The 16,524-nt window shown below is 43.7% G+C and overlaps 1 protein-coding gene across 1 annotated transcript in view; it reads left to right on the top strand.

Moving 5' to 3' along the window:
- zfhx4 (zinc finger homeobox 4) overlaps positions 1–16,524 on the top strand; it is an 82,852-nt gene that overhangs the window by 23,815 nt on the left and 42,513 nt on the right. The window contains exons 3-5 of the mRNA XM_080489845.1: positions 189–401; positions 792–1,086; positions 2,914–3,455. Coding sequence (XP_080345971.1) covers positions 189–401; positions 792–1,086; positions 2,914–3,455 — 1,050 coding nt within the window. The remainder of the gene's footprint in view (positions 1–188; positions 402–791; positions 1,087–2,913; positions 3,456–16,524) is intronic.

Genomic DNA, 16,524 nt, shown 5'->3' with positions numbered 1-16,524 from the left:
ATTCCCAATGCCTTTTGCACCTTTAAAGGTTAAGATAATTATCCCAGAACAGCCCCTGAAAAGAAATCTGAATTTTAATGCTAAATCATTCATCAGGCATCAAATGCTCTCTGTTGCAGATGCATTTATGTTCATCATGGGTTACTCTTTTGTAATTTCTTTTTTCTTCTCATTTCTTCTCTCTTTAGGTATGCAACTACTCAACCACCACCAAAGGCAACCTTAGCATCCACATGCAGTCAGACAAGCATCTGAACAATGTACAAACGCTCCAGAACGGTGGCAGTGAGGCACAATACAACCACAACCACGCCAATCCCGTCGCGAGTGCCAGCCTTGGAGGAGGCTGTGGGGCACCCTCGCCTTCCAAGCCCAAACAGAAGCCCACTTGGCGCTGTGAGGTAATGAAATGAACAGAGCATCATTGTAGCTCTGTGGTAGCAACATACCAATTTGCTTGTTACACTCTCTACACAATGAGCCAGTTATTTTCACTGTGCGTCACCGTGTCTATTATTTTTTTTTGACCACATCATCTGACCTCTGGTGTAAAACTGGATTTCTTATGATTTGTCGTCGTATTCCTAAGTACTGTAAAAATCCAGTAGAAATTCATTATCAGCAGCCAAATATCAACACCACAGATACTTGGACGACCCCCTTTACAGTGGTAATAATATTTTTGTATTGCTCCTGTTGTTTTCAGTGCTCATTGTGAATAATACGCCGTGCCTGTTCAATATTATGAATAAGATCTGTGTGAATTCCTTCTACTTCTTTGTTCACCGCAGGTGTGCGACTATGAGACCAATGTGGCACGGAACTTGCGAATCCACATGACCAGCGAGAAGCACATGCACAACATGATGCTACTGCAGCAGAATATGAAGCAGATCCAACACAGCCTCCACCTGGGTCTGGCCCCGGCTGAGGCAGAGCTTTACCAGTACTACCTGGCTCAGAACATGGGCCTGGCAGGTGTCAAACTGGAGAGCCCAGCCAGCAGCAGCGGCCCTGATGCTCAGATGATGATCAACCCATTTCAGCTCGACCCTGCGACTGCGGCTGCACTCGGATCCGGTCTCGGTGAGTGAACCTAGATTTGGAAGAAAACATGAAGACATGCCTCTGCAATATGTTTTGCACATTAGTCAATTAAAATGCAGGAACAAGGCATTACTCTGAGGCTACGAGTCTACTAAGTATTTTCCTTTTAAATATTTTTAGCCTCAAGCTTGTTATTCAGTTTTCTTTTGCACGTTTCTCACTTGGCCAGTTTTATCTGTTTTATATCTGATGCCATCTAAGTATTGTGTATTTGTTTTTTGTGTTTTTTTTTTAATCCCACTATTTTCTTTGTTTCCTCTCATTTTTCTTTCTACCCATAAAAGGGGAAGGTAAGAACCATCCCCTTTTATGCCTTCATGCTTTCTACCATGGGCCCCTTTCCTTGCCCTCCTCTCTTTTCTTTTGCTCTTATCTCGGCTCTCATATTGTCCCTCTGTCATTGTCTCCTTTCTTTGACCCCTCTCACTGATTAAAAAATGATTATGAGATGCCACATGAGAATTATTCTTAATCTTTCATTTGTAATTTTCTTAAGTCAGCTTAATCCCCCACCATACACACACCACCCCACCTTTGCTCACCCTGGAGAGAACACACATATGTACACACACACACACACACACACACACACACACACACACACACACACACACACACACACTCTCACTCGCTCGCCCTCTCTCTCTCTCTCTCTCACACACACACAGCAGGAAGCGGATTCCCGTAGGAGTGAGAGAGATTTAACAATGACCCTGCAGTGTTACACACCCACTCCCTCTTCTAGTGTGGAGGTCACAGCCCAGCTAGCAGATGTACTCTCAGTGAATTACACAGATAACACACAGCTCCCCATAGAGAGCGCAGCTGCATATAGGTACATAGGTTTAGATGGCGTGAGCAGGATATTCATATATATATTAAAATACTTCCACATAAATGCATACACAGATTATAAATGAACGTACATACTTGCATGCAAATGCCACCTGGGTAGTTTTGCACATTCTGAATTTTCTCTGTATAATTTGCATCCTCACTTTGCTGAGTGTTTTCTTTTTTTAACCAGCACTCGTGAAAAACACTGACACAACCACACTTTATTTTTTATTTTTTTCAAATTGTTGTGTAATTGTTAATCTTCCTGTCGCTATTTTAATTGCCAAAAAAAGACTTGATGAGCTTTGGTGACATGCGCAGAGGGACAAAAAGGGATCAAACGAAAGAGTTAATTACATTTCTATGAATGGCGGAATTGTTTTTTTTTTTCCATGCGGTGGGTGGGCAGAAGAAAGAGAAACAGTGTGTAATGCATTGATCAGCTTTTCAAATCTCTGCGTGGATGTGAGAAAAGCCTAGAGCCCTAAAACCGTTGTCCAACCAATGCTGAGAGCAGTAATTAAAGCTACCTGATGAGCGAGTTAGCAAGTTGAAAAGGATGATTGTAATTGATCCTGATTCAATCCTATTAAGGTTTTTTATAGACAAGACTTTGTAAGGAGCCCTAGTCCTCGGTGAGGCTTTATTTTATCAAATCCTTTTGTGTGAGAGGCCTGCATAGAGAACTCACTTCTCTTTCCACACTTAATTTCATTTAATAAAAAGAGTCTTTTCTCTTTCGCTCTATCCTTTGTCACAATATATTCATGCCAGCCTTTTATTTTCACCAGAGCTTTATTTTTCTGACATACCTTATTGTTTCCACGTACTTGCTCCCTGCTGTGTGTGCTGACATATATTTTTCTGGGTTTCCATTTATTCCATTCTTTTTTAAGGTTCTACCTTTTGCACTTTGCCTCTGTTTCTCTTCTACGAGCTAAACTGTATTTTTGCTCTTTTTCTCCGTAGTGACTAGTGACCTATCAGCCGAACTGCGCCTTGCCAGTGGCCAACTGATGGCAGATGACCTGTCTTTGGTGTCCTCGGGGGCAATGGGTGGCATGTCCTCGTCGGACCCCTCCCTCTCCTCGTTGTCGCCACCTATCAACGACCCCTCGCTGCGCCTCTACCAGTGTGCCGTGTGCAACTGCTACTCCACCGACAGCCTGGAGGCTCTCAACGCCCACGTCAATGCCGAGCGCTCTTTGCCCGAAGAGGAGTGGCGCTGCGTGGTTGGCGATGTCTACCAGTGCAAGCTCTGCAGCTACAACACTCAGCTTAAGGCCAACTTTCAGCTGCACTGCAAGACAGACAAGCACATGCAGAAGCACCAGCTGGTGGCCCACATCAAGGAGGGAGGCAAGGCCAACCAGTGGAGATTAAAGTGTGTGGCCATTGGCAACCCTGTGCACCTCAAGTGCAATGCCTGTGACTACTACAGCAACAGCGTGGATAAACTGAGGCTGCATGCCACCAACCAGAGGCATGAGGCTGCCATCCGCCTTTATAAGGTAAAAAACACTGTTTACTCATGCTGTGTCCTACACACATCACTTTGCTGTCAGTGTTTTCGTCAGTTAAAAAAATGTATACAGCAAAACATGTTTGCCGCCACTCGAGGAAGGGAGTGCTAATATAGACGTTTCAACAAGAGAAAAAACATATATTGACACATCGCAGTTTCTTTAGAAAACATTACATTGTTAATGTACTGCAGAGTTCAGGTATAAACACACTGATCTACCATGTCTAACATCCGAAGCATCGAAATTTGCTTCAAAAGAATTGACCCCTTATTCTTGACTGCAGCATCAGTCAGTAATAAAGTTCCCATGAGAAAGGAATGACAAAGATGGAAAAGGTCACTGCGAGAGCACCGAGGATGATTTTCATCCGATATGGGTACATTTCCTGCTTGTGACCAGCTGGCACTCTGTTCTTGTTAATTATACACGAGTCACGGATTGTCAGCAAGCTTGAAATATTTAAAAGCTTTGATTATCTTCAGTGGCCGGTTCAATTTGTAGCCCTGCACTAATTTCCCCAAAAATGCAGAAATTAATTTTTATGATAGTGATTCATTCCTCAATGAACAATTAGATTTTTGTTAATAGGAACCTAATAAAACAGCACTGTCAGACATGCACGTCATAGTTGCAATTGAATCTCTATGTGAGGCACAAATATATTCATTATGGAAATTTACTTTAATTATATGCATGACACAATCATTTTATTTTAAGAAGAAAATATATCCAAACTCCTTTATTTCGAAATAATTTCTTCCCTGTTCTGGTATCATTATGTATGCACACATCAACACACAGGGATCCTACATAATTCCTCCTCTTTACGACAATAGGTGAGAGATTTTGGCTTGATATGATTTCATTTGTGACTTTCCATAGTGTAACCACACCGGTTGATCGTCAGAGCGGTAAACTAACACAGGGACTTTTTTACTTAACTAATTAAACTCTTCGCACTCCGAGCAATAAATAGCTGCTGCACAGAAATTCCAGCTTGTCCAATATTTGGCATCTTTCTCTCCTGCTATATATTTAGGGTGATTTAGTTTGTCAGACGTCTCCTTCAGCTTAATACGATGCTGTTACATTTCCAAGGCCTTGACCTACAGGACAGGATCAAGTGCATTACATTAATGAGGATTTCTTTACTACTGTATGCAACATTTGGCAGTGGGAGGTGTGTGTGTGTGTGTGTGTGTGTGTGTGTGTGTGTGTGTGTGTGTGTGTGTGTGTGTGTGTGTGTGTGTGTGTGTGTGTGTGTGTGTGTGTGTGTGTGTGTGTGTGTGTGTGTGTGTGTGTGTGTGTGTGTGTGTGTGTGTGTGTGTGTGTGTGTGTGATAAATACAGAGGAAACCACCCTTAGGAACATGTTGAAAACAGGGTTTTATTGATGTACTTTTTACTTACAATATAAAGCTACGATATTAAGTTTATTATAGTGTTTACTTTTCCTTACAAATACTCATAACATCTCAGCACTGCTATTCATTGTTATTTCTAAAGTGGATGTGCTTTCCTGGATAGAAGTTAACAATATTTATTTTTGATTTTTTTTAATCTTGCTTTACTTAAAGTTAAGATCTAAAAGTCAGGTGAGAGAGAAAACGCTTTGGAAGTTTAGAACACTCTGATACATGACAGAGCAGTCTTTCTTCACTGGCCCACTAGACGTAAGCCACCCTGATATTTTCGTTGAATATGCCTGTATTGCACAGTAATCTTTAGGCAATTACCATTTATTTGACAATCTGTGATTGATTCTTACTTACAGTTCAAGGCTTAACTGGATTAAGCACACTGGCTTTCTTCAGGTTATTTAAAACAGTCTTAGTTGACTTCAACAGGATGTACATATTGACACAGGATTGTCCGACAGTCTGGCAAAGACTGAAGTTGGCACGGGATGAGTTGGAGATGTCTCTGCTCGAGGGAATTGTATAAATTCTGAACAAACGGGCTCCTTGCACATTGGCTTACATTAGCTGAGGCCTTAACCTATAGGATCAGTTTGATTAGTTTTCTCAAACAAGGATCACTTCACTATCAAAGGAAGACTTTAATGTAGGTGTGCTTGTCTTACTGCATTTGACATTTGCATATTTGTACATGAATGCATTTGAGAGTTTGGAGTTTTTGTTGCTTTTTTTTACTTGAGTTAATACGAGGCACTATCCTGAAGGGTTACCAAGGTGACACTAAACATTTAAACATGCAAAATACCTTTTTATATTATTTGTGATGAAATGTCCAAACCCACGAAACATTATCATTAGTGCAGAAACACAACCAAGAGGCTGTCGTCATTTTTTTTTCCTTCTTTCTTTTGCACGTATTCTGCTTTCCAAGGAGGGACGTATTCTTTTAGATGCACGAACACTAGTTTAGCCAAGGCAAGCGGGGGGTCATCCCAGTGCCCCCTCAGTGCACCCATACACCTCTAGACCTCGTCCGTCCACCCACCCACCTACCCCACAGGCCTCAACAAATCTGTTCCACAGATGACGCTTTTAATGCCTCTGGCAGAAATTCCACTATTTTACCCTTGGACATGTGGTGGTAAAGCGGAACAAGGGGGGGAGAAAGCATGGACAGAGCAGAGCAAGCTGCAGAGCAAGAGCTGAGGAAAAAAAAAATCATTTCTTTATTTGACCAGAAAAAACACCTCTCCTTTTATGTATTGGCAGAGGTGAAAAGCACATGGGGATAGAGGTAGCTTGGCCGGGCGCATAAAAGATCCGAGTGTTGACGACTTTACCATCTGGTTTTTTGGAAACACAGAATATCTTTATGGCATGGGAAACCATTTGAAGATACAAACAAAAAGCATATTCAGGAGATTTTATGGCTGCTTTGTAGCAGCAATGGAGTACTTCTGAGGGGAACAGAGAGTTTGAAAGTGGTTTTTTTCCCAGACTTTAAACAGCGAGAGGGAAATGACATTAGCAGCACACGGACATCAAGTCATGTGGTGTCCAGGGCACAGCAGGTGGCGCAGGAAGTCGTGGGCCTTACATGGAAAAAGCGGAGGTTGACACTTGGCTACCGATTTGAGAAGAAATCTAGGAAATCTGATTGGCGCTGGAATGTTTCTAATGACAGCTGCAACAATCGGAGCTCTCGGGGCGTTTTTAAACAAATCTCATGCAGAATGGTCGTATTATCACAGCTGTTACGAGCAAAATTATAGCCCCCCCGAAACATTGTAAAAGACAAAAGTGGAAGATGTTTTAACGTCACGTTTGTACTTTTGGCAGCGTGTGAGGTAATCTCTGTGTTAAATGGTGCCATAGCGTAGCGTGTCCATAGCTGGCCCGGCCTGTGTTTAGCTTAGAATTGAATATGATGATGTATGACTTCGTTATGATTTTTAATAACAAACACTGGTCCTTAATATACACGGAGACAGGGGTAAATCTGTCATTGCCATTCACAAGTGCCGCCTGGCTAAGTAAGGGGTTTAGATTGTAGCGCAGTGTGTGTTTGTGTGTGTGCGCGTCCCCACAGAGCTTTGAGGTTGCGATCTGGGCTTTGCTCGCCCCTGGGTCATTAGAAGTCGAGAATGCTCATGGTCAATGTGGCATGGTCAAGGACCACACACACACACACACACACACACACACACACACACACACACACACACACACACACACACACACACACACACACACACACACACACACACACACACACACACACACACACACACACACACACACACACACACACACAAATACAGGCACACAGATGCATGCAATGGCACCTGTTACTCAGATGGCTGTTGGAATAAATCTTAAACTGACTTCAACCGCTGCCACCCCAGCGCTGCTTGTCTAACTTTCCATCATAATTCAAGCAGAAATAGACGTCCGGGGTCCGCTGCACTTTTCCATATCTCTGTTTTTCTTTTTTGTCATGATTTTTCCCCTTCTTCCCTTTTCCTCCCTCATGATCCTCTTTGAACTCAGAATCTCTGGCCTCATAAAATGCTCAACTTTTTACGACAGTAATTGAAGGAGAGAGGACATTTTGATGGAGTAATTTCTTTGTGGGACACAGAGGATAAGAAAAGAGGAAGAACAAGACCCTTTTCTTTGAGCCTCTCTCTCTCTCTCTCTCTCTCTCTCTCTCTCTCTCTCTCTCTCTCTCTCTCTCTCTCTCTTTCTCTTTCACCACCTCTGTCTCACCGACTCTCTGTGTTTTGTCTCTCTCACTCTCTGACACACACTCGCTCTCTCTCTCTCTCTCTCTCTCTCTCTCTCTCTCTCTCTCTCTCTCTCTCTCTCTCTCTCTCTCGCTCTCTCTCTCTCTCTCTCTCTCTCTCTCTCTCTCTTTCTTTCTATCTCTCCCCTGGGAAGAAGCAGATAGGCCATCTCATTACCCATGATCCTCTTGGCATCACCATGGCTGGGAATCGGATGGTGGGGGAGAATTAAAAAAGAGGGAGCGTGGGGTTATAGAAGGAAAGAGAGATGCAAGAAAAAGAAGAAGACACAGAAAGGGGGCTGATGCATTAAACCCGTTCCCTCTTTTTTTTATTTATAACCTTTGTATTTCTTTTTATTTTTCTCTTACTCACCTCCCCTTTAGTTTCGACCAAGAGACCTTTTTCTTTTCATCCTCCAGTTTTCTATTTCTGCTTCCCCTTCTCCACATTTAATTTGCCCCCGTCTCTCGTAGCTGTGCTTGTGCATCTTTGATATTAAGTCTACCACTGTGCCTTGGCTATTAGCAAGGGTCAACCCTGCCCACTCTCATTTGAAAATCAAATGGCCCTATATATATGCAGCCCAAATTATTGGACTGTCATTTGGACTTGTGTGATGGGGAAATGGACAGGAGATTGACTCCCATAGATTTGCATAAAAAGTCATTGTGCCGGTCCTCGGAATAGAAAAGAGACTGGATCTATTTCAAATGCATGGCACCATTTATGACACACACACACACACACACACACACACACACACACACACACACACACACAGACACACACTGAATTCATATCGCCATACAGCATGTTCTACATTCATAGAGACACACTCATGTACAGTAACTGGATACACACTCACATACAATTGTAGTCCCAGCTATCAAGTTACAATTTTCCACTTGAGCCCATATACGCTTGTTCCAGACACAGGCTCTTGATCACAGCGCTGTTGTCTCGCACTCACAGACAGGCTTAAAGAGTTGCTTCTCTTCAAAAAGGAATGTTCTCAGACACTTCACACTAGATGCTACTTGACTGCAAGATATAGATTTTCATGTTCTGTCATGGAGACGGATGATGCCGCCAAAAGTTCAACACTGTAAACCTGAGCAGACAAATGAATTCACTTCAGTATTTTCGCCAGAAAGGTTGTCGGTCTGTCCCCTCCCTTCTCTTTCTCTCTCTCTCTCTCCCTCTCTGCGAGGCAAAGAGACGCCGGTTTGTAGATTATTCAAATCGTCTCCTCTTTCACCTGCGTGGAGATTACAATGGAAATCTTTCAGAGGTCCAGGGGGTGGTGTGGTGGGGGGGCGGAGGGTGGCGGCTAATTAAAGCATAAAAGCAGGTGTGTCCCTGTGTGTGTGTGCGTGTGTTTGTGTGGGGACAGTGTAGCTGTAGCTTTCTGTTTGACAGAGAGGTTTGAATGGAAAGACTTCCCCGCCCTCCCCCCTTTCTTCCTAATAATCCTCATAGATATTAATAAGAGTTTCGCCCATTCTCCTTACAACGCCTTTACCAGATGGTCGGCAGAGCATTGGTGTGTGTGTGTGTGTGTGTGTGTGTGTGTGTGTGTGTGTGTGTGTGTGTGTGTGTGTGTGTGTGTGTGTGTGTGTGTGTGTGTGTGTGTGTGTGTGTGTGTGTGTGTGTGTGTGTGTGTGTGTGTGTGTATGTACACACACAATGTCCAGCTTTGGCACAGCTCTTGACTGACAGTCGAATGTAGTGTTTAATTACCCCGAGCCAGCTTCCCCCGCCTCTCCTCACTACATCTTAACTCTCTGATGAATTAGTTAGGGGCTGCAGTCAGTCGTTTGTTTTCTACCCTCAGCACAGTGTGTGTGTGTGTGTGTGTGTGTGTGTGTGTGTGTGTGTGTGTGTGTGTGTGTGTGTGTGTGTGTGTGTGTGTGTGTGTGTGTGTGTGTGTGTGTGTGTGTGTGTATTTTTTAGTTTTTTTAGTTTTTTGCACGTGAGTGCTGGTTTTCTCATATTAAAAGCCAGATGTGATCCTCTTCATAATCATTCCCACCCATCTCCGAGCTGTGGTCATTTGGGCTGTGTCCATGTGCATGGGACTGTGAAGCAGATCGGGACTGACAGGTATGGGAACGATAGCAGAAGGGGGTGTGAGTGGAGGGGCTGTGAAGTGTGTGCAAAGAAGAGTGGGAGGAAGGGAGGGATTGGAGGGTGGGTGGGGGGTGGGGGGTAGGGGGGTCAGTATCTTCCAGACCACCAGAAGGAAGAGAACATTGCGGGGATGCAGGAACAAAGGAGCTCGCAGGAGTTTGTATTTTCTTTTTTTGTCTCCCCTCATCTCAACCCTCCCACCCTCACTCCTTTTTCTAATACCCACCCAAATACACCCCCCTTCTCCTCGTCTTTCAATCCTGACATCCCATACTCATTCACTCGTCTTCCTCTAACCTTTTTTTTTTTGTATATATCTGCAACTCTTTCCTCTCCTTTCTTTTCTTTTGGGTCTTGATCGTTCTGTTGGGACAAAGATAACACAATTGTTAAAAAAAAAAAAAAAATGAAGCTTAAAAACACAGTAAGAATCAAAGAAGGAGCATGAGCTCAAATATGATCTCTCGGGGCGTGTTGTCTCCACTTTTGATGCATTGATTTGATCAGAGCAGCCTGAGACGCATCACATGGCAGGCGGATCAGATGAAGACTTTTCTGTAAGTTCATTAGCTTTATTTTTGAAATCACCTGACTTTAAAATGTGTTTTTAATTTGTATGAGCATTCTCATAAAAATCATAAAACCTATCGAATCCTCCTAAATCTCTTCTGGAAATACTCTGAAATGTTCCATCAACTTTAGGATGGGATTAAGATGGCATCATCATGCCTTTCGCCCCTCTCATGAAGCTATCAGGATATTGATATGGACAAAGTTGAACTGAAATACTCCTCAACGCCCTTCCAAATCAATAATCAATCGATTGGAGGTAATTGTGCTACTCCCTTGGAACGGTCCCAAGTCTCTCTCTCTCTCTCTCTCTCTCTCTCTCTCTCTCTCTCTCTCTCTCTCTCTCTCTCTCTCTCTCTCTCTTGCCTTCTCGCTCCCTCTCACACTCTCTCTGTCATTATCAGCATGTGGACCAGTATTCGGCATTTCAGCATTCCAGCTGTAATTGATTTTAACCATTAAGTGCTCAGTGAATAGATAAGTAGTGGGAGATATTCGATTATACGGTGAAAGAGAGAGAGCGAGAGAGATGGGGATGAAAAGAGTGAGAAAAAGAAGGTGGTAGAAGGATTGAGGGATGTTGGTGGAGAACTGCAGCGAGTTGAAACCGACCTGTCCTGCTGTCTATCCGTCTCAACCACTGGCCTTCCGTCTTTGCAGCAGCACAATACCGCTGACCTCCTGCGAGTTCAAGCAGCTTAGTTTCTGCGAGGTAATCCCTAATGCTTTGAAATAGACCTGATAGAAAGCCCACTTACTTGTTCGGGATTAATGTGGTTTGTGTGGGGTGAGTGGGTCCTGAGTTTTCAGCACATTTAGTTAAATTAACCCATTGGAATTATCATATTCAATTCTGATTGTGCACTCGCACGGCGGCCGGGAGCGAGCCGTCTCTGAAGGCTTGTGGCGCTATATCGACAGACAGATGGGTGACTTGCTTCGGCCATCCTTTTACATCAGCTGCCATGCATTAATACGTAGCCTTTTTTTCTCCCCCTCCCAGTTGTTTATGTTTAGATTTACTGTGTTGGTGGCCGGAGTGCTATTATTCCTTTCAGTCGCTGCCCGTCCCCTACAGTCTCCATTTTGAATCCGAGTGCAGCTGAGGGTGGTATTGCTTTCCTCCTGTTTTCTGAAGATATAAGTCTGATCTTTTTTTCACTCTGTCCTTTCTCCTCTTTTCCTCATTCTGGCAGGAGTGTAGGTTAGGACTGGGGTAGGGGCACATGGGGGAGGAGGGGGGGGGAACAAAGGCAAACATTTGAGTAATCTTCAAAGAGCCCATTGGTATGTTGAGTGGACGCTGGTATGCGGACTGCGGCTAAGGCTTTTTCAGGGGAAAACAATATCCTTCCTTTAGACGGCTGGGGCCTGGGCAAACACTACCAGCCAGGCGACTCAGTGCTGCCACTGCTATCAACTTACCCCCCCCACCCACCCATCCTCTCCTGGCTTGTTGCATGAAATGGTAGGGTCTTCCCTATTGCCGGAAAAGCGCAAAGCTCATCATTATGGGTTTATGTGGGCAGACAGAACATCCTAAATTGTCCGATGTGTGGCCGACTGAGTTTATGTAACGCGTCGGAAACTGTTATCAGTGTGTGCCCCGTGACACACAGTCACTATTTAAATGTTTGAGTTTTGATATGGAGGGCTAAAGCAGACAAAGCAGACTGAAAAGGCCAGCTTTTGTAAAGAAAGGAGAGAGGGATCAAGTGTGCCATCTTGTAGGTCAACTACAAGGCATTTGATTTCCTGTGGCAATATGCAAAACAGCTCCGCTGAAGAGGTGCTTTCTTTGTGCGCGCCCTGGCAGAGGTGCCACTCCACTGTGCGCTCACATCGCATACGGACGCTTATGTACAGCTCGTCCACGCAACAATCCACGTCGTGACGCTCGTCATCCGGATCAGGCCTTAATCTCAATTGTTGCTTAATTCAATGCGTTAAAGGATAACTTTTTTGGGGGGTGTTTTAGTAGATTCTAGAACATGGTCGCTTTGCTTTATAGTATTAATAGCATTTATCATTTGTGTGAAATGTGTCCCTGTTAAAAAGTACTGAATAGCATTTGATGAAGAAGATTCCCAAAAGAAAGAAGTAGACAGTCTACCATTTTGTGACAGTTTCAAAATGAACTCCTTTTGTCCAGTAATCACCAGCCATTTTCTCACGAGGATCCACCCCAGGGATAATTTCTCCCATTTCTCTGTCATTAGCAGGGCCTGGTATTAGGCTTGTGTTTTGTTCCCTGTACCTTTTGTTTTGTGCTAAGTGAAACCATGCGACAGGGTAGGGGCTAACTGGAAAACAATACTCCCCTTCACAGGCTCAGGAATGTGTAATTAGTGATTTGAACCCGACCACGCTCGTCTAGATTCTTCCCTATCATTCTCTCCTTCTCTTTCCATCTCTTGTTCTTTTGTTCTCTCTGTCATAGATTTTCTTCGCCTCTCATATCATCGTATCTATCAGTTAGTTTCTTTCACTGTATGTTTCTGTCATTCCTTTTGTCTTATGCTCCCTAATAGACATTTTTTCAGCGAGTCTCCATTACAAACGGAGCAAAGAAAAACAAACTTGGCAAAAATCGCTGCTCCTTTCGGCACCAAAATTATTTTCCCTTCGCTTCCCCTTTCAGTTTTAGTTAAATATAACAACATCAGTGTAGAACAAACTGCTTTGATGGTGCCAGCCAATAAGCCCCAGATTCTTTACCCCTTTATTTTTGTTTTTCTCTCTGCCTTCCAGAGCCCCTGTCAATTAGACCTCGCCTTGATTTCCCAAAAGCATCTTTGCATGTTGGGAAAAATGGAAAAACGATGAACCGTACCTAAAAGTATGTTAGCGTTTCAGCAACATCCCTCCCCTTGCACTGCTGGAAAAAGATAATCCCACAAGCATGTTTGCATTTTCAGCGATCTTGATCTTCGCGTTTTATGATCTCTATCCCATTGTGAGTCGATGGAAAAGATAATCTCAGCAGCAACATGGTTTGGGGAAATGGGGAGGTCTGGTCAGTCTCACCTGGCGGCGATGGAGACAAGCGGGGGCTTTCAGACCCTAATGGGCTAAGGTCAGGATGGCTAATAGGGAGTAAGTGGCTGAGCCATGCTGTCTAAATCTAATGCTAATGTAAATACTGATCCATTTTCATGGGAGATGGAGAGGTGAGCTGGCTTTCAAGACACCTAACACACATACAGACGTACAGTGATGACTTACTAAGATCTGCTCTGGTGGTGTTTGTTTTTCCCAACTGGTCATAATAATAAGTATGTGACTTTTGGAGAGCGTATTTCCCACACACTCATTGATTATGACCAGAAAGAATGGATCATATTCTAAATCAACAGGCTTGTTTTGATTATGTACACGATATGCATTCCTTGTGTGTGTGTGCGTGTGCGTGTGCGTGTGCGTGTGCGTGTGTGTGTGTGTGTGTGTGTGTGTGTGTGTGTGTGGGTGGGAGGGGGGATTTTCTCACTTGGGAAAAAACAGAAAGAAGTAGAAAGTAATTTTTCTAACAGTGGGGCCAGGAGTTCAGGAAGCTGTGAACTTTAGTCCATACGTCAGACACACTTACGTCACTGCTAAAAGTGTGTGTGTGTGTATGTGTGTGTGTGTGTGTGTGTGTGTGTGTGTGTGTGTGTGTGTGTGTGTGTGTGTGTGTGTGTGTGTGTGTGGCGGGATATGTACATTTTCATAAGTCTGAATCAGAAAAATGAAGGGGAAGAATATTAACCAGACTTTAGTATTACATTATTAATAAGTTTTGTCCCTTTTTTTCTGACAAATAGTAAAGAAATAATTAAAGAAATACAAAAAAAGAAAGAAAGAACAAGCTGACGGTAAGACAGAGCGAGAGAGAGACGGTGAGACAGCCCAGCAGTGAAGACCAGCAGAAATCTAGTATGAAAGAATCTTTGTGATAATTCATTTATTTGGATTGGCAGCGATTATGCAGCGGATGCTTATTATTTTTGGGCGACCTAAGCTAAGCTCGCCCACAGCCCCTGCACCTCGTGGACAGCAGGCCCCAGAGCTGTGATCACATGTGATTGCCAACAGGCTGAGCTGAGAGAAACAGGAGAGACAATTTAGCTCTAGGAAATATATATATATATATATATTATTTTTTTTGCATCAATGACAATGAGCTCCTGGCCAGTAGAGGAAGGAAAGACGCTTATCAGGAAATAAGAGATGGTCGGGCTGAGAGGACGGGGTTCGGGATGTGTGTGACGGGGAGGGGGGTTGTTTTGCATCTCAAGCATCTTTAGATCACACCGTGGCCTTGTCGGGGAGAGAAGAGCGGAGAGAAACGCAGTTTGTATTTGTGCCAGTGCACTGTGCACTCAGCAGTTTTTGTACACTGCTTCTATATGCATATTTGTTTTTGCGACGCTGCCTCTACATACTACAGTATAACTGCTGTTCTCTTTATCTGTGGAAGCAAGGTGGCACATACCAGGGCCCTCAGCATCTCTTTTCTGCAGTGCAGTCTGCCAGCGAATCCACTGGCAGTGATCTTGCGTTACATCTATGTCTTGAGGGCTGAGTGGCGGTTAGCAGTAACATGTGTTAGGGAGGTGGCAGCACTGATGGAATTCTACACTTGGCAGCCTTCCAGGCAGTACTGGTATGTGTTTAAAATACTTTCAAGGAACAATACATGCTTTTGTTGTTTCCTGGGCCAAGTGGGGCTGTTTTTGTCTCTGATGGCCCCTGGGGGCCCAGGGGATAGCACCGGAAGCTGGTAACTTCAAATAATATAAATAAAATAAAAAAAGCTATACCCAAAAAACAAGCTCCATGCTCCCAATAAAAAAGAACCGATGCAACAAGATAAGACTTCTCTTCTTCATTCTAACAATGTGTGGGGTGTACATTTGCATGCATGCCCGCACTCTCAATGGACCCGCACAACAAACCTGTATGTACACACTGTTTAAAAAAAAAAAAAAAACATATAAAACTTGTACACACATGTTCTGACACACACTCTCTGGTTGTTAAGACATAGCTGCGGTGGCAGAAGGTTCTTACTTTCAGTATGTATTCATTAGCTGCCTGGTTTTACACTTAATGACAGGAAAGAGTCATGTTTGCACTGAGTACCCTAATTTGTCATTTGGTTTATGGAGGAAATATGCAACCCAACTGCTTTGCACAGCTTTTGTCCAAAATATTTTTTAACATTACCAGTGAACACTTCACAATCATAGGCAGAGGCAAAAAATACAGGATTGAAATTATAGATGCACACAGAAGCATACTTGTGAGGTAAAATAAGAAAAAAAGAGAGTCGAAATTTCTAATGCATAAAAACCACACACACACACACACACACACACACACACACACACACACACACACACACACACACACACACACACACACACACACACACACACACACACACACACACACACACACACACACACACACACACACACACACACACAGGGAGAAGAAAAGAAGGATTGAAATTATAACCCCACACACACACTCGTTCACGTTCTTGTACATGCACAGGGAGATAAAAGAAGTTGTGAGAAGATGTCTTTTAGCTTGGCTTATTAAGAATTCAGTTAATGAGGCAGCTTTGTCACCCCAGATAGAACAAATGGATATGAGACAGCAGTGCTGCTATCCTCCCCGCAAACCCAGGGAGCGAGTGGAGGGGAGGTGTGTGCGCTCCTGTTTGTGTGTGTGTGAGAAAGGTGTTTTGTAAACATCTCATTCTGCATAATGAATGCAGTCCTCTGTCAACCTCATCCGCACAGACACACACACACACACACTGTACCAGCAGCAGCTGCAAACCACCACACAAGGGAGCTTCCTTTACCTGTCAAAATGACTCTCCTCCCTTCTCCTCATGCAAGTCCCAGTGTGTGTGTGTGTGTGTGTGTGTGTGTGTGTGTGTGTGTGTGTGTGTGTGTGTGTGTGTGTGTGTGTGTGTGTGTGTGTGTGTGTGTGTGTGTGTGTGTGTGTGTGTGTGTGTGTGTGTGTGTGTGTGTGTGTGTGTGTAAATTTGTCATCGACAGGGCTGTTGTGTTTTTGACAGGCAAACAGGAAGTCCTGGGTGTCGTCATTTGCATTCTTTGTCTATGAGTGTGTGTTTGCACCTCCTCCACCATCT

The sequence above is a fragment of the Lipophrys pholis genome, assembly GCF_963383615.2.
Source record: "Lipophrys pholis genome assembly, chromosome: 20".
Taxonomy (NCBI): domain Eukaryota; kingdom Metazoa; phylum Chordata; class Actinopteri; order Blenniiformes; family Blenniidae; genus Lipophrys; species Lipophrys pholis.
The sequence above is the reverse complement of the archived record's forward strand: the minus strand, read 5'-3'. Positions and strand labels throughout refer to the sequence as shown.